Raw genomic sequence first — 25,187 nt, 5'->3', positions numbered from 1 at the left:
AGAGAGAACATAATTGCAGTTTTGTCACTACTGTGCCATTTTTCTGTCAGCTACTACAGATGGAAAGTACTTCAGACATCTTCCAATATGTCTGTGTTTACTGTCAACAAGCTAAAGTGCAGTTTTCAATATCCACTAAACAATTCCCTTAGATATTTGTTCAGAAAAACTGAAATCACAACTCAGTTCATAATACTGGACACAGTTAAGGTACAACAGCAGGACAGTGTGATAGACAAAAGTGCTGCAATACATTTTCATAATGTAAACCTGAATTTTTGGTCGTATCTACTTTTTAAAACAAGCACAGCATGCTTCATGCCTATGAACAAGTAAAAAAGATTTCCTGAATAATACTGAAGATTTTCGCATTGGTTTCTAACACAACACCTGTTTAGATAGATAAACACTGCAAGAAGGTATTAGGAATGTCAGCAAGGTTAACAAAGGTAATATTGCTCATTCCTACCAACGTGTCATTGACAGGTTTTCCTATTATTTGGAAAGTTACCATAGATTTTGTTTCATTTTAACCACAGAACTACTAACAATATTTCAAAACACCACATACATACGCAATTACATCTTTTTTTCCCCTTGCCAAATTTTTAAGAAAGTTAAAACACTAAATTCTTAAGCAGCATAAAAAAGAAAAAATCATAAACCTCTCTGGTCATACAGAACCTCTCACTGGGTGTTAGAGAAGGACAGGTGAGGAAAGGGCAGATCTTCATTATACTTTTGGCTTGAGCAACTTCTGTAGCTTAAGCACGTGTACGTGACAGTGTGTGGTAGCATACAATACATATACAGTATAGATACACCGTACAAGCTCACTCATGCATTTCATTAAATATTTAAGTTAAATGCTTTAAACAATAAAGCTTGAGATAAACCAAATTTGTACAAAAATACACAACTACGGAAAGCACACAAAAATATGAAAAAAAAAAATTACACTTTGTGCAGTCAGACTTCCACAGGAAGTCACAGACTTGGAAGAACATCATTCCCTTCCTGCTCTACATTTATGGCACAGTACACAACCTTTTCTGCTGTTCTGTGTCAGGATGATCACGTACAACAATTTAATCAAACAAACCCATGTTTTGGTTTGGGGGTGATGGGGATGAAGTTTGTTTTCTGGCTTTTGTAGGTTTGTTTTTTAAACTATATCCCTTGAGGATGAGTCCATACATTTCTCAGTGCCATAACCAGGAAACAGCTCCGGCTTCTAGCACTGAGAAACACACGGTCAATTGCTGAGGTGAGTAGCTCGAGAGAGGACTCCTTCAACACCGGAGCGGGGGGCAGATCAGCGTCCAGGAGCCTCAACTCATAGCGACAAGAGCCATTGAGGAGGGAGCCTCAAGTCCTCGACAGGACCTGCCCAGAGCCGGCAGCTCAGCTGACGAGAGCGAGCAGCTGACTCACACGGGGCGGAGCCAGGGGCAGCGGCACCAGCCCCGAGTGGTTAAAACCTGCCCCGGGGAGCGCGGCGAGGAGGACAGTTTGTGCGGGCAGGCGGGCGGGACGGTGAGCACTCGTCCTATGAGCAGGGCCTGCTCCGGGAGCTCTGCTCTGGCTGCCCCGGCGGTGGCCAGCGTAGGCACCCAGACAGAGGGGACGAGAGGGGAGGCTGCAGAGCAGAGCTCAGGGTGTAGAAAGGAGAGTGCCTGCACTGGTCTGGTGAGGGGAGGGTGCGCAATGGGCAGGGCTGCGCTCGGTGCTCCCTGGTGGAGGTCCTCCTGCAGCAGGGGCTGAGCTGCGGGATGCTGTCAATAGGCTGCGAGATGTCAGGGAAGCTGAGAGGAAGCAGGAATGCTTGCTCCTGGCCCAAACCGTGCAGGGGCCTCGAGTGTCACCTCTACCTCATGAAGGAAAGAGGCCGTTAACCCGGGAATTAGTGACAAAAAAAAAACAACAAAAAAAGAAGGAAAAGGACAACCAAAAGCAAGGGGCTTCCCCCTAAATCCCCTGTCCCCACGCAGAACCGCTTTGCTGTCCTGCAGGGGGCTAATGAGGAAGTGCACTCGAGCCAGAAACAGCCGTCTGGTGCCCTGGTAAAGAAGATCTCTACTGGTGCTGCTAGGAAAAAGCGGCGGGTGGTAGTAGTAGGGGACTCTACACTGAAAGGGACAGAAGCACTCGTCTGCCGGCCAGACCCCGTCTCAAGGGAGGTGTGCTGCCTACCGGGTACACGGATCAGGGATGTGGCAGAGAGGCTGCCTGCTCCAGTAAGTCCCACGGACTATTACCCACTTCTAGTGGTACATGTGGGTGCTAGGGATATAGATAGTAGTAGCCTGGAGAACATAAAGAAGGACTACAGAGCCCTGGGAGAGGTGGTTAGGGGCTCTGGAGCTCAGGTGGTCTTTTCATCAATTCTCCAGGATACAGGGGAGGACCTAAAAAAAGCTAGGAGGATTGGCCAGGTTAATAAATGGTTAAAAGGGTGCTGTCATAGTCAGGGGTTTGGGCGTCTTGAACACGGGACCCAAGCTTGTAGGCCAGGTCTAGTGGGGGCTGGTGGAGCTGGTCTAAAGAAGTGAAAGCAGTTTTGGTAGGAGGCTTCCCAGACAGGTCAAGGAGGCTTTAAACTAGACATGTTGGGGAAGGGGGCATCATTCCAGTCCAACACACCCAGTCAGTTGCCAGCACCTATAATAAATGCTCGGAGCAATGTGGAGATATCCCAGCCGCTCCAGCCAATGAGCCAGCTTCAGCTGGAGCTCGGCTCAGATGCCTCTATACAAATGCCCATAGCATGGGGAACAAACAAGAGGAATTAGAGATGTGTGCACGTCTACGGGGGTATGATATAATAGGCATCACAGAAACATGGTGGGATGGCTCCTATGGCTGGAGTGTTGGAATGGAAGGTTACAGGCTCTTTAGAAAAGACAGGCCTGGCAGGCGGGGAGGGGGAGTTGCCCTTTATGTTAGGGATAGGCTGGAGAGTATGAACTCTGTCTGGGGACAGGTGAGCAGTTAACAGAGAGTTTGTGGGTCAGGGTTAAAGTGAATATAGCTATGGGAGACATTACTGTGGGGATCTGTTACAGACCGCCTGATCAAGGAGAACCTGCGGATGAAGCACTCCATAGAGAGGTAGGAAAAGCCTCACGCTCACAGGCCCTTGTTCTCATGGGTGACTTCAACCACCCTGATATCTGTTGGAAGGACGGTACAGCCCGGCACAAGCAATCCAGGAGGTTCCCCAATTGTGCAGAAGACAACTTCTTTCTGCAAGTAATAGAGGAGCCAGCAAGGAGAGGTGCCATGCTTGACCTTGTGCTCACCAACAGGGAAAGGCTCGTTGGAAAAGTGACTCTCCAGGGCAGCCTTGGATGCAGCGATCACAAGATGCTTGAATTTGAGATCCTCAGGACAGTGAGAAGAGCATGCAGCAAGCTCACTGCCCTGGACTTCAAAAGAGCAGACTTTGGCTTCTTCAGGAACCTGCTTAGTAAGGTTCCATGGAATACAGCCCTAGAGGGCATGGGGGCTCAAGACTGTTGGTTGATATTCAAGGATCACCTGCCACAAGCTCAGGAGTGTTGCATCCCAACCAGAAGGAAGTGCAGCGGGAGGGCCAGGAGACCTCCTTGGATGGATAAAGAGCTCCTGAGGAAAATTCAAATGAAAAGAGAGGCTTATAGTAAGTGGAAGCGAGGACAGGTGGCATGGGAAGAGTACAGGGATGTTGTCCAGGAAGCTAGGGACCAGGTTAGGAAAGCTAACATAAGAAGGACATGGAACTGTTGGAACAAGTCCAGAGAAGGGCCACAAGGATGATCAGGAGACTGGAGCACCTCCCGTATGAAGACAGGCTGAGGAAGTTGGGGCTGTTCAGCCTGGAGAAGAGAAGGCTGCATGGAGACCTCATAGCAGCCTTCCAGTATCTGAAGGGGGCCTGTAGGGATGCTGGGGAGGGACTCTTCATTAGGGACTGTAGTGACAGGACAAGGGGTAACAGGTTAAAACTTAAACAGGGGAAGTTTAGATTGGATATAAGAAGGAAATTCTTTCCTGTTAGGGTGGTGAGGCACTGGAATAGGTTGCCCAGGGAGGTTGTGAATGCCCCATCCCTGGCAGTGTTCAAGACCAGGTTGGACAAGGCCTTGGGTGATACGATTTAGCGTAAGGTGTCCCTGCCCACAGCAGGGGGGTTGGAACTAGATGATCTTAAGGTCCTTTCCAACCCTAATTATTCTATGATTCTATGATTCCTGTTTCTTCTAAAACCGCTGGCCTTTCTTAAAAGCAGTACCCTTGGGAATCACCTCTCTCCCAGAGCCACAGAACAGTCAAACTTATGGATGGGAATTCTGGACCAGATGGCTGGTTATTGGTTTTCCAGGAGTTCCAAAATTATTGAGAAGTACTTCTTGGGTTTTGGAGGTTTTTTTCCCCTTCTTCAAAGGGGTGGAAAAGTTATTTAGTGTCTGCTACCATCTTCACTTGCCTCTTTCTATACCCACAGCCACAGAGACAGACTATGTACAAACCATTCAGCACAGAAAGAGCAGTGCCACAGAAACACCTTTCCCAGGAAAGACAAACCATAGTTTCAAAGATACTTATCTACTGAGACCCGTTCCACAACCAACAAGTCCTTCATTCTGCCAAAACAGGTCAGCAGTCATTCTTCTAAATGTCTAGTATTTTAAATGTCTAATGATAAAAATTAACAGGAAATTACAGAACACAATAACTACATTAAGAAATACCTGTCAATTCATTCTCAGATGGGAGTTCAGACTGTGTTAGAAAGCACACCACTTCCTCGCTGGAGCTCATACATTCAAACCAGTGAGCACCACATCACTCAGCCAGCCTCCATTTATTGTTTTCTTTTTAATTTTGCAGTCAGAAAAAAACACAGGCCTACTAGGCTAGTTTTCCCTCAAGGCTCAGCAATGCTTTTTTTTCTTCAACTGCATGATGAAGTTCTATAAATAAACTTAATGCACTGTCACAATATCCAAATCAGCACTGTAAATTTTATTTGTCAACAAATTGGTGGAAAGTTTTCAGTGCAATGTACAGACTCATCCATCCATCTATTAAATCTTTATGGTATGCTATTAAAAATATTTGCTACCATTGTTATTGCAGACAGGCCAATGCATACAGTAATCTGACAGATAAACACGTTACTATGGAAACCACCAAAATGAATGCCTTATTTTCTAAACTTGGCCATAACCCCAAACTTTTATTCCAGGATTCAAATGTTTCATTCACTTGCTTTATGCGATCAGAACACAGACCTTTTTTAAAAAATTACAGGATTTGAATAAGCAAACTTTTCTCTTATACTGAATTTTCTTCAAAATAGCATTCTAATAATTTTACTGATTTCATGACAAGTCCTTTTTGTAGCACTTGAGAATGTAGTTAACACAGAAACAAAAACAGACACCAAAGTAATATTTAAGATTTGTCACCACTTCATGAAAATCTAAAACATACGCTGACATTACAAAGCTGCATTAAAAGCATTAGTCACACTGCAAAGACAAAGCACTTAAAATTACAGTTTCATCTCATTACTAATACATACTCATTTTAATTAATCACACTTTCTTTACAATTACTTTTTCAATAATGGCACATGCTCCCCATTTTACTATCTGAAGAACAATATTTTACTTTCCTCAACCTCACTGCATATTTTACTCTCAATCTGGACAGAAAACTGCCAACAACTGTCTTCAAATACAGCTTTCCAAACAGAACACATAGAATGGAACTAACATAGCAGCCTTCCAGTATCTGAAGGGGGCCTATAAGGATGCTGGGGAGGGACTCTTCATAGGGACTGTAGTGATAGGACTACAGGTAATGGGTTCAAACTTAAACAGGGAGAGTTTAGACTGGATATAAGGAGGAAGTTCTTCACTGTAAGGGTGGTGAGGCACTGGAATGGGGTTGTCCAGGGAAGCTGTGAATGCTCCATCCCTGGCGGTGTCCAAGGCCAGGTTGGACAGAGCTTTGGGTGACATGGTTTAGCGTGAGGTGTCCCTGCCCACGGCAGGGGGGTTGGAACTAGATGATCTTAAGGTTCTTTCCAACCCTAACGATTCTGTGATTCTATGATTCTATATTTGAATTTGAAATTAACAATTAGCAGTTTTTCTGTAGTAAAGTCCTTTTCCATTTCAAATTCCTTAACCACGAATGATGGAAAAACACTAAAATAAATGCACAAAACCCCCTCTGACTCCAGGATGTGTTTTCATGACAAAACGTCTAGAAATTAAGATCCTCCCTCTCAACTGCTGCAGCAGGCACAATAAACTAAACCCCCTCCCAGCATGACAGAAGCTTGGGGAATGATAAGATTCTCTGAGAGTATTTGAGATTTTGGACGGAAGGCTATGCATACAGCCAAACAGATCAAAAGACAGAGGGTTTATCCATCTTTCAGGAATGTTCCTCCTCCTACTGACAGCAGCCTAACAAGAGGAGCTACACCTCCAAGCACAGCCACACTGCTGACACACACTACTTCGTCCCTGACAAGGGTCCCTAACCCTAGCTGCAGCCATGAACTTCTCATCCCCCAGCACCCAACCCAAAGGGATGACAGGCTTTATCTGGTTCACAGTAAGGAGGTGGCTCCAGTAACCATGAAACAGAGGTCTTGGGGCCATTCAGAATTATCCTGATTAGCGGAAAACTAAAATCAAGCTTAACTGATAAAATGCCAGGCTGTCAGTTGCCTTGGCTGAGAAATGGTCTGTAGGTTTTTCAACAAAGCAGCAAGACCCAGCAGGTGCAGTTTACCACATGTCGTGGTTTAAACCCAGTCAGGTAACTTGTTCACTCACTCCCAGTGAGTGGCGCCGAGCTGACAACAATCGAGGTCTGTGTGCGTGTCGTGTCCCCCCCCCCCCGCCCCCGCACCGGGGCTCTCCCTTTCCCCGCTCCCGGAGGAATGGGGAGGAGGATCGAGAGAGTGCAACTCCTACGGGTCGAGACAAGAACAATCCAGCAACCAATGTACAACACAAATCACCACCGCTACTATCAACTACAACAATGATAAGGGAAAATAACAAGAGAAGAGAATACGATACCACCGGCCAAGAAACGAGTCCCACCCGGAAGCCCGTGTCCTTCCGGGTAACTCCCAGTTACCCCTCACCCCAGTCATGACGTGCTGTGGTATGGAATACCTCCCTGGCTAGCCCGGGTCAGGCGCCCCATCTCTGCTTCCTCACAGCTTCCCCTCCTCCCTGGCAGAGCATGAGCCTCACAAAGTCCTTGGTCAGGGTAAACATCACTTAGCAACAACTGAAAACATCGGTATCACCAGCACTGTTCCCAGGCTGGAAGTCAAAACACAGCACTGCACCAGCTACCACAAAGGAAAAAACATGACTGCTGCTGCTGAACCCAGGACACCACACAGTAACCCACCATTCACAACACAAATGAGAAGTAGGGTCTTCTGGGACAGGCAGCTCTACTGAGTCATTCCCACCAGCAACCTGGGAATGTCCACTCTGGGGTTTTGTTCCCCCAAAGCAAAAAAAAAAAAAAAAAAAAAAAACACCACAGTAAAAAGTTCTGGCCTTGCAATGTTTAGGGCATCTTATCAGACATGTGACATCCCTGGCAACTGGCTTTATTATGATGTATGTAAGCAAGTATCTATAGCTAAGTGATATAGACCATCTGTGTGTTTGCTTCAAGACATAAACCCCTTCTCTCAGCTTTTTAAGATTATGTACCAAATATTTGCTCAAAAGTATTTAATTTGTGTGTTCAGAGAACAAGACTTCCAGAGTTAGTAAGAACATACAATCATGAAATTGCTGAAAGACAACACAAGCAGCAGAGATGACACACAAGCCATTTTTTAAACAAAAGGACGGACCATGGCTTTTACGTACCATACCTTCTTCATAAAATCCCTTTCAATCTCACAGCTTGGAATTTAACAGCATCCCAGTATGGTTTAAACGTTTTCTTCACTGCAAGCTCACTTCTAGTAAATCAACTTCTAGTTTGTGCATAAAAAAGACACTTCTGCTTTTAATACAGATAAGACTTACTTCAAGCAGATCTGAAAGCATCCTGTCCTGCCAGCTCAAGTATTGCACGGTTCAGAAGAACCATCTGCTGGGAACATCACATTGAACACAACTGGTTCATGACATGAGAAAGTCTGCTTTTGCAACCTCTTTCTTGGGCAGCTACCTTTCTGCTTGTCATTTCACGCACTTGCTTCCAGGTACACTAAAGAAGACTAGATACAGTCCCATACGGACAGGCCTCAAGATCCAGCTTTTCTGAAAGAAACAGACCTCTTCTTGTGAAATATTTGAAGTGGCTGTCATCAATACTAGCACTGAAGTATTCTTAGCTGGAAGCCAAGCAAGAAGTACATACTGCACCTACACAGAGCAGAAGAGCCCAAGGCAAGTCAGAACATCTGACAAACCAAGTGCTATTTTCTCCCATGTGATGCTGAATCCACAACTGGCTCAGGCTGCAGAAAGGGTCCTGCAAGAGGCAATACAATACATCTTGAATACTCCCAAACTTCTGAACCAAGTGATGGCTCAGCTGGGCCTCCCATCAGTTTATTCAGTGCCATGTTCCTGAAGTCCTCATGCACACACCCCACTGGGTAAAAATGACAGATGCCTGGTTGATTTTGGACTTGCCAACTTTTTTTTCCCTTCAAAACCCTTTCTAAGCAAGCAGCTGACTATGCACCTAGGTTCTCAATGTTTTAAACCTGTAAGACAGCTTTGGCTCCCACTTCTGCAGGAAGGACCACACTGAGAAGAAGCAAAAGAGATGAGGACCCTCTCTCCAGTCTGCTCTCTCGTACCAGGAGCGCTTCTAAATGCTCCTGTCCCTTTTTCCACTATACAATATGCATTTACTTGCACTGGGGAGAAGCCAGATCCAACTCCTACTTAATAGAATGCTCTCCATAAAACCTCTACCTTTCGTATAACTTATAGTGTAGGCATCGCCAGTCCTAAACTAAGCTTCCTGCAATTCAAGAAAAACATGAGTTTCCAGGAAAATATCTATGCTTTTGAGCAGATTCCTATAAGACGCAAGTAAGCCTTTGGGAATGGGAAATCCTGTTTATGCTACAGATTACCCTTGAAAGAGCTTCCCCATTGTTTGATGCACATCCTGGGAACTTACTTCTCCATCACCTCAAGATCTAGACAATGCTGCCCAAATACCACCACATCAGACAGCCCGATTTATGTTCAAACACACATTTAAATGTCAGAGGAAAGCAGCAGTGACATAATTCAATCCTTTGGCTGTGGATCCTACACCGAGTGAAGCAGAACTGCCAAGCTGCTCATAGGATACTTTCACAGTTTCTGTGCCACTGATAACCAGAGCCTGTGAAAGGATTCCACTCATTCTCCTCTAAAGTATTATGTAAGTTTAAGAAATAAATGTTTTGGGTTTTTTTCCATAGTGGCATGAAAATAGATGCCAGTAATGATGACTTGACTGAAAGCCAGCTCAGGGTTGATCAGGATAACACCTGCAAGTTGTTAAGCAATACCACTAACCCAGCTCAGCAGCAGCTCATTTTTATAACACTCAGCTTTTATACTTGTCACTTGTACACTTACAGATGCACAGCAAGACGTCAGAGGGGGATTTCTGATAGCAGCGTTCCAGTCCATGGGCTGTCCCTGCTTACAGTTCTTCTACTGTAAAGTTGTCTTTACAAACCATTTAGAATACAGTAACTATGACTGAAAAAGGCATGGAAAGTTTCACCTCTAAACACACCTTTCTATATAAGCAGAATCTTTCCTCTCCAATTAATGATGAGCGTGATGGATTAAGTGACTTCAAACACTGGATTAACATGTCCAATTTAAGTTTCTAATAGTGTATTGATTCTTGTTGTGCCTTTTTTAATACCCTTGTGGAAATACTGTAATTATGTTGCTTTTTATGTTTACAGATAATCTGCATTCTCAATTACAGGTATTCAGAGACTAATAAATACACTATTAATAAGACAAAGGTGATAGTACCATGCAGGTGCTTTACAGCAAAAAAGCAGCACTACACTGCATTTCCATCATAATAACTCATGGCACTTACAGTAAGGAGGTTTTAGTAGTCTGCTGCACTAGAAGCTACAGAAGTTTAAAAAACATTTCTCATTACTCCACCAGAACACATACAGTTTCAACAGAAATAAATTAAATCATTTTGCTAAATCACCATAACAAAGAGAAAATTTTTTTGTATTTTCAAAGATGCACGCTGACATAGCAATACCTATGACTATCTAATATAACAATAAATATTTAGGACATTGGAAAGCCTAAAAAAAACAGACAAATTAACTTTGAATGTAGTGGACCGGAATGTAAATTTCATTCAAGAACACATACATTTATTCGGAACAGTGTGTATCATTTTTCAAGTTGGTGGATATATTAACACAAAACACAACAAACTACATTCTAAGTTACCAAACCTTCAATTATAGCTGCAAATAAGAAAAAGTAGGTTTCCTGCAATTATTTATGCAAGCCAGTTTTCAGCGAATTAACAGCTCTCATCTACCAAACAACGCTTTCCAAAACTCAAAATCTTTTCAATGAGAATGTTCAATAATTCTCATATACTGGAACTGTTGTTATTTAAGTCCGTATATGACCAAGCAGAGTAGAGGTACTTCTCCCTTAAACAACTGATCAAAAAATTAAGGATGAAGTAGACTGAACTCTGCTTTTGGCTCATTTTGTTCCTCTGTGGCAGAAGCCTTGGTGAGTTTCAGTTATTTAACAAAAAAAGACATAGAATCAATTTCCAATAAAACTGTATTAGTGTCTCTGATTTTGTAAAAATTACAATTAAATATTCTTACGATATTTATATAGAACATGAATAGTATAGTAAGAGACTCAATATTTATTTTATCAGGTTTTAATGTAGAAATAATGTTATATATGCAATATAACTTGCTTCTCAAACCTAAGAGCAAGAAGCAGTGTTGCTTTCAGAATCTCTGCACAGAAACCTCATCTCTTTTTAACAGGCACAGCACACAGAGTTAGTAAGTTGAATATAAAAAAAAAGTCATTTCAAGTAGTCAAATGCAACAGAGTACTTCAAAATAAAAGTGGAGTATTGCATAGTATTGCACTGAGAAATAAAGGTGAGTTTATACTTGCAAGTTAAATTTCAGTGGTGGTGGCAGGGACGTGTTTATATCATCTTTTAACCTTAGATTCACTTAAAAGTTGACAATGTTCAAAATAAACTCTATAATTCTAATATTTTTTCTGTTATCCAATTACATAGCAAAAAATTCAACCAATTAAAGTCATTTCACAAAATGTGATAAATTCTGAGAAAATTCCAATGCATACTTCAAAAACAATTTAAGATCACTTTTCTGCAGCTGACAGCATAGGTAAAATGGGTTGGTTGGGTTTTTTTTTGCCTTCACGATATGCCAGATTGTTGCCTAATAGTTGTTTAAAGACAGGCTAAACTCAATCACACAGGGGAAAGAAAAAAAAAAGAACCCAAACAACTATGGCAACAAGCAATACAATATCCCCTTCATTTGAAAAAATAATTTTTAATATCATGTAGCTATTAATACGATTGGAAGGTGGAAGTGAAGCTTTCCGAATACATTTAAGAATTGTGACATGACAAACCCACCACTGAATGGCAGTTTCATTTCGAATTATTGCAAAGTTATCAATTCAATTGAACTATAACCCCGAAGTGCTTTTAAAAAGATGACAACGATTTATCTTGTGAACAAAACTAAGGATCAGTACTTTAACATGCACCTGTATTTACAAAGAGAGAAACAGCATCAGACACAGTTTTTGTCTATTATCAACATGTTACAAAAGCAGTTGCACTAGTTCTAATTAATCCTGTTCCAATCCTATTAGGGATTCAAATGATCTTCCTTCTTCCATACACTGAACTTGAACTCTTTATGACTAGGATGTTAATTTAAAAGAAAAACAAACACCTGTATTTTGTAAACTTCTACTCCCTGTTCTTCTCGTAAATTTCTCATGGGTCTTAACTGCATTCAGCAGTCGACATCAGTTACAGCTTCTACAGGTTACTTTCAAGTTCATTGTCAAGTATTAAACTGCAAACACTTGCATCTTTTGGATGCACAGAAGCACGCAATCTATCCTGTGAATGGCAGCTCTGGAAATTAGCAATTACAAACTTGAAATCTTGTAGTTCCAGTCAAGACTCACCTTTCATGAACTCCCCTCTAGTAAATTACATTGCTAAAAATATTTGGAGCAAGACAAGAATCTCTGCTCCATCTGCATTTCAGACTTGCTCCTAATGTTTTCATATGGTGGAGGGGAATCTAATCTTTTGGAACAACTGTTTCTACCCGAGTTAAGAGTTTAAAAGCAAGCTTACAAGTAAGTACTGTTCAAAAATGAAGAAAAAAAAAAACAACCATGGAATCATAGAGAATCATTTATCTTGTAGGTCAAATGACTTCTTATAAAAAACTTATATATTTACTTCCGTCTTCTCCTCCATGTATTGTGAAGAATTTATATTACTTTCACTGAAGAAAACATAAGACTCAGGCTTTGTTACAGCAAAGGTCAAACACTAGGATAACAGAAATTAATTCAGAAACCACTACAGCACTAGAGAAACAAAATTCTTCAGATCCTGGTATTTTGTCTGTTTGAATTGGAAAAATAATTTAGAAAGTACAGAGAAAGAAACATGAGGCTAAATACGTAAAAAAAAAAATAAATAAAAATCTATGACCTTTAAAGATACCTTAGACTTGGCACTTACCCCTCAGAGCAGGAAGCAGAGACCTCTCTTTCTTATCATCACATTTATTACATTCACTAAAGTACAGAAGTAAGAAGACATCCACAAGCACCCACATGAGAGAAGTGGCTAGAACCACCTTGCAGTAAACAAATCTCCTCATCGCTTTACTTGGTTTCTAGGTCAAACACTGAGGAAAGACAGCAGTTGCTGAGAGGTATCAAACTCCCACAGCTAAAATCCAACATGGAAGCAAGGACCAGCATCCCACTGCAAGCAAAGAAAAAAGCATTTCAATTAGGTAATGTATACATAGTTTGAACTGGAAAAATGTATAGGAAAGTACAGTGTAGAGATATTCAAAGTATCTGTTTCTTCCTAAAGACACAGGCACTGTTTTCTACCATCCTTTTATGAATACCAACCATTTTGTGCTGCTTAAGTCATGGACAGTCTTGACTTCATTTAGAAACACGTGCAACACACATACACCTTTCATGCAACATAATAAATTTTACTAAAGACTACACAAAAAAAAAAACAATGAAGCAGTGCTAACAGATGGTTCTAGCCAATATCCATAAGTTTATCGAACATTAGACATATATTAACTCCAAAAAGAAAACTTAAATTTTCATTCTCTTCAAATAATGTATTTATGCTATTCTAGGGCCTCCGTATCTATTCCTAGTGCAGATATGTAAGCTAGATGACTGCTTCTAAAAAATTTAAGCTTACCGTTATAAGCTGTATCCCATGTGAAGACTGGGAGTTTTGCTTTGGCCGTGTACTGTCTAAGCACTGAACTGCTGTGTAACTTTCCAAGTACCTATAAAAGAAAACAAACAGAAGAAAGTCCTCATCATCTTACTGCCTTTCCTAGAATGTATAGAAGTTTGATAGAATCATCAAATCCTAGAATGGTTTGGGTTGGAAGTGACGTTAAAGATTCATCCAGTTCCAAACCCCTGCCACAGGCAGGGACACCTTCCACTAGATGAGGTTGGTCAAAGTGCCATCCAACCTGGCCTTGAACACTCCCAGGGATGGGGCAGCCACAGCTTCTCTGAGCAACCTCTGCCAGTGCCTCACCACCTGCACAGGGAAGAGCTTTTTCCTAGTATCTAACCTAAAACTCCCCTCTGCCAGTTTAAAGGACTGGAAGAGATGGAATGACTTAAATAGTTTTCCATATTATTCCTGAAGCGCTATTTTACTATGTAATCATTAATAAAGTTTTCCATCTGTCTTCAATATTATCACAGATAACAGCTCCTTTTCTAGCTGTAGTGATACACAGCCAGTTGATTTAAAATTTCAAGGGCTCAGGAATACGTGCTGCAGATTAGCACAGTTCATTTTCATGCTAGTCAACAGGAACAGTTCAATTATAGGAAGAAAATGACAAAGAAAAAACAAATTAACAGAGATCTGTATTAGAAAAAAAGAGAGGGGGAAAGGAGCTGAAGTGTTAACCCTCCCCATGCAGCCCCTGTCACCATGGTGGCTGTAACCAGCTTTTGTAGTGTTGAATAGAATAGTTACTTGTTCGGCACCAGCTGAGATACAAAGGCACTTCCTCCCCAAGCTCTTAATAATGCAGGAGAATTTTTTCTTCATCAGTTCTTATTTTAATATAAGCAAGTAAACCTCAGAAGCATAGCAGTCATTGATGGGTGATCGGAAAAAAAAAAAATCTTCTATTCCCAAAGCTGTGCAGGTTTTAAACAAACAGTCTGTACAGAAACCACAGCAGCCTGCTACGACAAACTATCTAGCTTTCAAGTGCTTGTTCAAATGAAGGTGCTGCAACAGGCTGTTACAGTTAGCAGCAGTGATGGCAAGCTTCTTTTTTACAATAGTTAACATTTAGAATCAATATTCGTCACCTTTCTTGAAAAAGTGGGAAAACACACTTCAATCTTTTAAAGTCCACCTAATTCAAGGTACTTCCATGTACACACAGCACTTTGCTACAGGTGACACGCAGTGCAGCCTCTGGCGTCAAGCTCTAACCATCTATCTAGTCCTGGGTTGCTTTGCTACAAAAGAAAGGATTACCAGTGGCAAAGAACCAAGCCTTCTACTCTTCATGTCCTACATGTCCCTGATTTTTTTCCAAGGAAGAAATTAAGTAAAGTATTTCATTACCCAGAGAAAAACTGCCAGCAGATACTGTAACTTAGCAGCTAGTTGCTGTGCAAACATATCCAAGAATGTCTGTAAGAAATCTGGCCTGTGGATAAGTATGAGGGATGACTTTTATATTTTTCCCTTGGAATGCAAGTTTCAAATTCACCCTATCTATATTATCTAAATCTAATTCACAAAAGCTATCTATATGGGGTGGGAGGAAGCTTCCAAAGACACACAAGAGGCTCAATCCCACCACTGAGTCTGACAAGTGTCCTGTTGAAGGGGCGGCTCTCTCCTTCAAGGTCCCTGCTGGAAGCTTCATTCATACAGGATGAGGAATGAAGATCAAATGATTGAGGAGGGACCACTTGCTGTCTACGTAGGCTTCTGGTGAAGGCCACCCTTCCTGACCCTTCTCTAGGCATATCCTAGCCGTGCACCATCCATAACAATTCCGGCACCACTCAGTTGAAACAGCTCCCACACATGCCATAGAGCTCCCAAGCCCTTACTCACCCACCCACAAGCAATCCTCAAGTTAGCTTATATTTCAATTAAGATTTGTTTGAACAAATAAAATTAGCAAAATCCATGCATATTCACTTCCAAATGTATATACAGATATCACCAAGATAGGCTAGTCGAACTTTTTTCTTCAATCAAGTGCTTGAGTTGAATTATGAAAAAACAGGTTCAGATAAAATGGTTTGGGGCTTTTTCTGTTTGGAGGTTTGTTGGGGTTTTTTTCCTGTTTGTTTGGGGGGGTTCAGATGTTTTGGGTTTTTGTCTGTGGGTTTTGGTTGGGATTTTTTATAAAAGGAAAGTTTATCATTTGGATTCTTTTTAACCCAGCTCTGTTTCAAGACTGATGTAACTCCCCTCTCCCTTTTCTCCCTCTCTTCAAACCTCACATTTGCTCAAAAAAAAAAAAAAAAAAATCACAATCGTATTGACTAAGCAGAATAGCATTTTTCAGTGAGTACTTGAAATGAAAAAAAAAATAAAAGCTAGGGCCAGGCAATCAGGAGCAAGGTTTTTGTTCTCACATTTGAGGTAACACAAAATACACGAGAAAAAAAATTTCAGTCATGGTCCAGACCACCTCAAACCAATCTTGGAATACTTCTGCCAAAAACTCCAAGTTCCTGTCACACGTTTGTGGATTATGAATGTTTTTCGATGTCTATAAATGCTTTATATTACAATCCTTTGAGACATAAATAGTATGCCTTAAACCAAGAACTACATGCAACGGCCACTAATCTAAAAAAGCAAAACTAAACCAGCAGTGCACCTCGGGCTGCTTTTCCAAGATTTCTTAGCAGCAAATAAGAAACTTAAGCAAGGACTTGTGCCTATCATGAAAATCATTCATTTCTTCATCTTCCTCCCAAGTACAAACACAAACAACATGTTCTCTCTATGCCTGGTGCACGAGCCACTCACGTCTAAGTGCATGATTTAAACTTGTGCTACTCAATTCCTATCACACAGGGAAGACCTCAGCACTACATAAGAGGACCACAAAGTTCAAGCACTCAAACCAATAAGAAAACCTCCCAACACACAAGGGGCGAGAACTGGAAAGTGTAAGGCAATGCCTAAAGTACATCGGCACTATGGCCTCATCACCTCATCTTCCCATGAGGTGTCAGCACTCAGCCACTCTCACCACCAGCACACCCCAGCTCCAGTCTCCAGGCTGGTCTCTTCTGTCACCCAGCTGCTTCCTTCCTGCTCTGTCCTCTGCTCTGCCACCTCACCGCTGCTGCAGTGGAAAGAACAGCAATCTTCTCCTGTCAGGGGTCTCCTCCTCCTCTCACTTTCCAATCCTTAATGTTTCCTTATTCAGATATTTAAAGGCCCGGTCAGGGTCCTCAGTGATCTTCTCCATCCATTTTCCACCTCCTAAGCCTACCCACAGCCCCCTTTTCCAAGCAGCTGATTCTCTCTTTGTCTCCAAATACCTGTTTTTCTTCAAGGGCCAGGCTCTTTCGCTCAGCTCAGACTTTTCCTGCCTGCACTGAAACAAACGGGCTCCTTCCACACCTCTATCCAGGCTCACCACCACTGAGTACAACACCCACAAAGGGGATCAAGCAGACACTGCTGGGAAATGGGATGTCAACGGCCACGATAATCTGTCCACCAACAGCCACAAGTGGAAGGAGCCTCAACACAAGCACCATCTCTGGCCATGTTGGCTAATTTAAATCCCTCCTCCAGATCTCAGATGAGACAAAGCTTCTCAAGGAGCAGGGCTTTATTTTACTAATATACAGGGTAACAAGGTTTTCAGGAAGAGGAGGGAAGTAAATGCTGGAGGTTTGAGCTACCACTTCTAAGAATAAAACTAATTTAAAACCAGCATCTAACAACAACAAAACGAGGGAAATTCCTGCCCCAAAAAACCTGCAGTTTGGCAGTGTTATAAACAATAAAGAGAGATTTATAATAGAAAACTGGATGTAAATTTAGAAATCATCTGCATTGCCAGCATCTCCTAAAACTACCACAATAAAATGCTGTGGTATGAGAATGTTACAGAGGTTACAAATCCAAGGCAGAATTAAAGATAGCTGCAAAACCTTGATTTGCCTTTCTCACATATAAAACAAAAATCCACCCTTCTGCAGAGCTCACTTTCACTGAGTGCACACAGCAGATCAGATTTGGGAAAACAAAGCAATTGTTCGGTATTTCTTCTTGTAGCTCACCACACAGCCCCATGCCTTTTTATTTCACACAAGCCAAGCCATGCACAGAATGAACAATATTTCATTTTCTCAGGGACTCAAAGCCACGACGTTCATCACTGCTCTTTCCAGTCACCTCAAAAGCTTTTAATTCACTTTCACAATATCTGTAATATTAAAAGAAGTAGTATTATCCCCTTTGTGGAAGCAATAGGAGCACAGACTGAGGCCAAGACTTTGAAAAGTACTCACTGGTTTTACTCCCCGGTGATGTTCCTGCAGTCACACCCTTCAAAGTTTGACACATTGCCCCATATTAGCACATTGATTCAACAAAAGCCCCAGTTCTTGAGCCAGTTTTTTACTACCAGTGTGAAAAAGGGACCAGACCCTAGGTCTCACTTGCCTGGATCCCTCAAATGCATCTGTCCCTTCCAAAATCACTCCCAAAGGATCAGCATCCACCCTGCAGGAGTCAGCTCCTGCCCGTCCCAGAGCCTGCTCGTCACACGCGAGAAAAAGAAAAGGATGAAAGCTGCCTAAGGGACAGTATGGTCTGCTAAGTGTAAGCATAACCTTCATGTTAAGGTTCTCCAGAGAAAATCAGAAGACTTACCCAATTTTATCACTTGGTGCCTTTACTGATGGAAATACAGAAGCACAGTTAAGAGTCCCAGAACCCACCTACTTCCCAGCACTGTGATTACATCTTCCGATATTGTAATTAATATTTTTTATATTAATTACAAATTAATATTGAGACTACTCTGACCTCAATCTGATCTCCCAAATCTGTAAGACTGCAACCTGTGCAAAGCAACTTGTGTTAGCCATCAGCACTTCCAGGAACACCAAAAGTGACTAATGATGTCTAGATGCTTGGGTAAGAAAGGATGCAAACTGCATGTTATTACTGTCTCAAAACAAAACAGTTAATTTCATATGGAATGAAATCTGAAGTAGAGCTGAACATTTTTCAAGACAATATTGATCTTAATGTTAGCTGTAAGAGCTTAATGAAGGGCCTGATAAAAATGCAGCTTGATCTACAATGTATTATAGGAACACAGACACAACATGAGGAAGAATGCTACATCTCTTGTCTTTGCCAGATGTGGCCGCATCTGCATGCATGTACAGCATGCTGCAGCACAGCATCAGGCAGCAGTTGCCTAGCAACTGGGGGGCTGCTCCCCTGGGTACCAGACTCTGCCAAAAGCCCCCTGAGATGCCTGGCCACTCCCCAGCTTCCCACCAGCCACTAGTGCAGCCCTTGTACCTCAGGACATCAGCCTTGCTCCCCAGACCACCAGGAGGTTTACGGCTTGCTCTTGGGGATGGAAAGAATTCAGTTTTTCTGCTCCAAGTGGCTCATGGCTCCACCGGCCTTCGCCAGAGATGAGGCTGCAGGTGCCCACAGCTATGTGGGGCCAGCTGGCAGCAGCAGGGATACACTAGGCAGTGCCTATGGGGACAACAAACCACCCGTGAATCCCACCAGCACCCTGAAGTCCAACTTGCAGAAGAAGGAACAGAAGGCCTGCTTCTACCTCCTGGTGGGGCCACATTTAAACTTAAGTTTTACTATATGCTAGAGAACTTTAACCAACTTTAATGATGATAGCAGAGGAACAGAGACACAGTAAAATGTGCCCCAGCAATACCTGCACTGCCACTACAGTGTCTCACTTCCTCAGAGGATGAGCGATAGAGCCATGTTTCCAAATCATATCATGGCTCTTACTGCAGTTAAATAGCACACGTCATGGGTGCAGTTCTTCACAGCTGAAAAGCAGAATCAAAAGTGCCTATTCCTGACAATCTGTTATTCCTACTGGTGTTTTATAGTACATGTTTGATTAAATATCACCATACACAGCTACACATTTCCACAGAGACTTTTTCCACAATATGTCTGCACAGCACTAAACTACATACCTTCTAAACCAAAGGGAAAAAAACATGCTATTGAAGGGGGGAGGCAGAAATCTGCCTTGGCTGACCTTTTGGGGTACATATCCACTACCATATGTACAAAGCTTTCAGATGGCAGGTGCATTAGGAAGACACATAAGTGGATGGAGTTATGCTACTGTTATGACTCCAGTGGTAATTTCCTGCCTTTTCATTATTTAACTGAGGCCCGCTGCATTTTCTAGCGAATCTCTTATTTGTCATGTAGACCATTCTTTTAACTATGTGTATGTTTTTAACACCTCAGCCAGCACTGAAATTTATCCTGTTTAACATCTCTGTATATTAGCAAGCATCTCAGTTCACAGCCTTTCAAGTGTTCCTCTCACATACTTGAAAGAATTTAGGCTAAAGGCAAAGAAATAGAAACCTTAGGATGGCCATAGACACTGTTATGGTATAGACCACAAGAGTACGTGAGAACACCGGATCATTTTATGAACCACTTAATTCAGACACTAAATACTTCTGTTGACAAATCCTTGTTATTACGCAACATTTGACACCAAGGTGAGGTACATATTGATGAACACTGAGCTTGTGAGAGTAGCAGAATACTTATTTTTTAAAAATTAATGCAACTCAGTAGTAAAAGCATCCACAGAGCCCTCCAGTAAAGTAGCGTTTCAACCTTTCAGAACTGATCTATAGTGCACATCTGCTCCATCAGAGCCATTTGGATCAGACTTCTGCAAAAGATAGGTAGGTCAGCTGAGGAGTAATCAGAAAGAAGTTTGCTGGAAGAAATTCCTGAGCAGAAATAAGAGCAATCACAAATGTCTTTTTCAAAATGAAGGAAGGCAGGCCAGAGTTCAGCTCATCCAAAATCTAAGATTTCCAGCCTTCATCTCTAATAAATCAAAGGATGAATGTGACTGTTTCTCATGGCTTTCCTGTGATTCACTGCAGGTGCTGGAGTTGAAAAAACAAGACCAGAACAAAACAAAAAAACCACCCCACAAACAGACAATGACAATATTTAAGCACCAGTCCCAGAAAGATTTGGCATTATTACTTTTGTCAGTCTCTGCTGCAGACTCAGGTCCAATGCAGGCAGTACTGCACTGACTGGCAATTAGCCAGTGTGAACTGACAAGACTATTAAAACACAACAGCATCCATGTGTACTAGCACCGTGGTACCATGGAATATGACTTAACAAGGTAAGTCCACTGCTCAAGCTTTGGGTAAAATGTGCTTTGCATTATAGATTAAATTTATCAGAGTCACTCTGAGAGCAATTACCATTTAAAAAAGGAAGAGGTAAGCTTGCTTTAAGAACCCTTAAGGTCTGCAAGGTTATCTAAGGCATACCTTTATTTTAAAATAAATATATGTAAAATATATTTTGCCTACAAAAAATGTAGATTGATCTAACCAAACCTCAATACATACTATACACTCCACAAATCATGAATCATCATTTAATACCATGAGCAGTTTACTAATTCAGGTACAGCTATCTGAAGACCTTATAATGCTAGAACTGCCAATCTCCCAGATCAATACAGGAAGCTCTTTCACATTTAGTAAGAAAGAATAAATAAATAAGTAAATAAATAAAGGGGGGGGTGGGGGGTGAGGAGGGAAATCAGGTCTGTAGTTAGAGCTATGCAGTGTTTTGTGTTTTAAGAATTAGTTTCTACTCCTTTCTCCTTTCCTGAAATAGGCTGCTTGACATTTAATAATAGACCTATTCTTCACTTTAAAATGCATTTCCATGACTCAGAAATTAAAGTGGAAAAGACTTATTAATTCATCTAACCAAACTTCTTTGTAATAAAAGCCTACCCTTTACTTTGCATTGCTTTGTTCAGACTAGAGTCAGGCAATTACAAGCACCAGTTTCTCCCAGAATCGATACCTCCACGCACCACATCCCCAAAATCCAGATGAGAAATAGTTTTTGTGTTCAGAGCAACCTCTCTGGAAGCCAGTTTAGCTTGCAAGCTGTGTCAAATTTCTGAAGAATTTATCTGGATTTGCAGTTTGCTCTGTCCTCTAAAGTCCATGCCTTCAGATGCCAACCTTGTACTAAACCAGGCTGTTTCTGCCAATGTGTCAGCACAAAGCACCAAAAACATAAAGCCAACTAAAAGAAAACCAATCAAAAAAAAATACTACATACACACAAAAAACACCTGAACCCTTAAAAGAACATGGGCATAAATTCAATACCCAAATACCAGAACACAATCCCAGGTGCTATAACATACTGCAAACAAAAAAAAAAATGCAGTCCTCTTCTCATTCCTTTTTCCACATTCTTCTCCCAAAGTAGCAGACATAAATCAAAGGACTTTGGTCCCCAATCTCACAGGTTTCTTCTCGCCCTGACAGTCAGCCCTGGCATCTCCCCTCTCTCACCTCCAATGACCACCTCACTAGGTGGCAGGCAGGTATTCCCCCTGCAAACTGTTGCAGGACCTCATCACAGCTAATTAGCAGACTAACCTGACTATATTTACTCTGTTTTCAGATGGCGCGTGTTCTCCCACATAACATTGAAATTAACAAGTAGCAAGAACAAAATGCTGATGCAAGCCAGGCAGTGACACAGGGGAAAAGCTACAGGGCAAATATCCAAGGAAGGACACAGCCCAGACAGCTGTAGCCACATACCAGTGATTTCCTTATGAACCTTTATCAAACATGTGGCTTGCAGCACTCACCAGCACAGGTGCCAAACATACCACAGAGACACAGAACCAGCTGCCCAGCCACCCTGACTGTGCTGACACACTCATTATCAACATTGCACTGACATCAAAAAATAAACCGAACACTCAGACTGTCCATGTGATGAGTGGGATTGGTGCAAAGGTATTTGTGTGTGAAGGTAACACTACAAACCCAAAACTTTAAACAGCTGGAATAAGAGAACCAATAAAGAAAGAACCACTGCCTCTATAAGACAGTCTCCTACACAAATCCTGTTTGTAAGAGCGACTCCTTACTACTCTGCATTGCCAAGAAGGGCAGTAATCTCCTGAACGTACACCTGCTCACCACCGTGCAGTCCTAATGCAGCACTCAGCAGCAGCCATCGACTCAAATCTGAAGATCAGGAAATAGTGACTGTAAGGCATTCTTGCTCATTTGAGCTAGGAGGACATACCCACCCAGGACCACCTCCAGCTGCATCGACTGAAAACATATATTTCACCAACTTTGTGATGAGAAAAAACCCGTTGATACTTTTTTCTACATACCAAGGCCAAAGGAACTTACTTGTAATGCTGGGAAATCAAAACTCCCTCACTTCTTCCAATCCAACAGAACAACAGTCTTGAACAAAGTAGTTTGTGAATACTAAAACGACCATTTTTGACAATCAGTAAGTCATATCATACCTATTCTAAGTTAAAACTGATCACAAAAGTAGTAGAATATACACTGTCTAATCTTTTTTTTTTCCCCACTCATATTGTTGTTTGTGAGGAAATCAGGCTCATTAGAAAGTTCACAGCTCTCACTATATTAAAGAAAAAACAAACCAGATTCTCCTATGTTCATAAAAGCGACGTACAGCCAAATGGTACTGAATTCTCCCATATTTTCAGAAGCAGTAGTCTCTTGAATTCACCTGCTCATGTGAATTAGAATTCTGCTAGAATTCTGTCTTACATAGGAAAAAAAAAATATTACAAGGTTTCCTAGTTTCTTATTTCCAAGTGATTCTGCTTTACTTCTTCAGCCTTAATTTTTCTGCCCTCCAACAATAGGGTTTGGTGGTTCTCTACTGTTTTTTGCCTCAACCCAAAACAACTGCACTTAACATTAGAAGGAAAGTAACTCAAACTGATTCTGCACATGTCCAAATATAAACTGGTCATAAGCTTCTGCTATAGCTGATAAAGAACATTTTTACAACTTACTATCTGCAAGGAATAGTGGTTTTGAGGGTAGAGATGGTGGGAAAGGATACACCACCTCTCTTCTTCATGATGGTTCAGGAAGAATCATAGTTTGTTCTAGGGCAGGTGGGAGGCAGGTGTTAACAGACATAAACCCCAGAATCACATAGGCTTACATCCTCCCCCCAGTCCTCATTTGTGCTTGAAAGGCACTATTTCCACTTCCATTTTCTTAAAGCTCATCCGCAGTCAAACAGGAGACGCCGAGTCTACCTTTCCACCCTATTCTACCAGCATCAGCATCTCCCGAGAGCACATCTTCAGGAACTTGCAAACACTAATCATTCGTGCATGAGCACAAGGGGAGAAAGATACAGCACACACTTTGTTTCTTAGAATAGCTATTTGGTGGAGAAATCACTTCTAAACCTCAAAAAACTAACCCCAGGGGAATCCAAATTTATGCCGTATTACACACTCTCAGTTTATTGCCTTCCAAAACCACTTTTTATATTAAAAAAAAAAATATCCTAAAGCATTTGTAGTAACAGGCCTAGTTAAAGAAAAAAATACCAGAAGATAAAGTATCATTTTTCAAGTCCCAGCAATTTTTTTAACTCTCATTAGCCTTAGCACTTTTGTATGGTTTTACCAATGAATGTAGAACACCAGGATCACCAGTAATCAGACAATGCTATCAACCAAGGCCACAACAGAGGAAAATTAAGAGAATACCTGAAAAACAATATAAACCTTAAGACCTCATCTCTTTCCTCAAAGTCAGTAGCCATCAACCAGTTAAAATAATCTTTACCTCTTGCTTCCCTCTACGTAATTCTAAGCATGTCTTAATCTTTCATTAATCTTTTCTATTTCCAGTCACCCAGGAGCAGCCAAACAAATATTCAACCCGTTCTCATTTTGCAACAAAAAAGAAATAATGGCAGCTCCAGCAGCTGGGTTTTGCCTTTCTTTACTATTTCAGACTGATAAAGTTTATTTTACGGTTTTTGAGAAGAAATGTTATTTTCTGCAAGCTTGGAAGAAGTTTTTACCCAATTCCTTGTGAAAACAGTTGGCATCCTAACTTCACAATGTTCTGAACAAAACCCCTAGCTTCAAATCAGCTGTGCCAAATGTCATTTATACCGGCATTTGACCCTTTACATTCAAGCTAAACAAACAGAAGCAGCTGGGAAAAAGCTAACAGCGGTCTGCGCTGCTGGCTCGGAGCACCCGGCGCTGCTGCGAGCAGAGACGCTGCCTTGGGAAAAACAGGAGCGAGTCAGGCTAACGGCGTCCAGAGAGCCGTGAGACCTACGGCTAACATGCACAGCCCAAAGCACCGTTCCATCTCTACCTTCAATACACTCTACCGACCTTAAACATACACTAGCTATTGTTTTCCAGTGACATTTACATCTTTTCTCTCAACCTCAAAAAGCACAATGTCAGTTCGTTAGCGTTAGAGAGAAAACTGCGTGCCAGGACTCGGATTTAATCGCAGGTTGTCATACATCGCTGCCCAGAGCCGGTGCCTCAGGTCAGACTTACCCCTGCTTAAAAAGCTCTCCACCACCTTAACCCGTACCTGGAACCTGCAGGAAAGGCAGCGGGAATAAAGCAAGGACAGCTTTCTCCGCGAACAGCCTCGCCCAGTGAACGGCTCCCCCGGTACCAGTGCTGTACTCCGGCCCCCGGCTGCACCCCC

At 41.9% G+C, this 25,187-nt stretch overlaps 1 protein-coding gene across 6 annotated transcripts in view; it reads right to left on the bottom strand.

Annotated features, from left to right (window-relative positions):
* The window catches only part of GALNT13 (polypeptide N-acetylgalactosaminyltransferase 13), a 152,447-nt gene that overhangs the window by 126,872 nt on the left and 388 nt on the right, over window positions 1-25,187 (bottom strand). For 4 of the 6 annotated variants that reach the window (XM_062637803.1, XM_062637807.1, XM_062637809.1 and 1 more), the window contains exons 2-3: window positions 13,552-13,642; window positions 12,835-13,083 (exon numbers count right to left, since the gene is read on the bottom strand). In XM_062637803.1, the coding sequence (XP_062493787.1) occupies window positions 12,835-12,976 (142 nt within the window). In that variant the 5' untranslated portion in view covers window positions 12,977-13,083; window positions 13,552-13,642. Of the gene's footprint in view, window positions 1-12,834; window positions 13,084-13,551; window positions 13,643-16,916; window positions 17,053-21,937; window positions 22,317-25,187 lie in introns of those variants that run through there. The other 2 variants (XM_062637806.1, XM_062637804.1) reach the window with 2 other exon arrangements.

This window comes from Pezoporus occidentalis, unplaced genomic scaffold (genome assembly GCF_034315485.1).
Source record: "Pezoporus occidentalis ecotype Australia unplaced genomic scaffold, CSIRO_AGI_Poc_V1 ctg54, whole genome shotgun sequence".
Lineage (NCBI taxonomy): Eukaryota > Metazoa > Chordata > Aves > Psittaciformes > Psittacidae > Pezoporus > Pezoporus occidentalis.
This window is presented reverse-complemented; position numbering and strand designations above follow the sequence as displayed.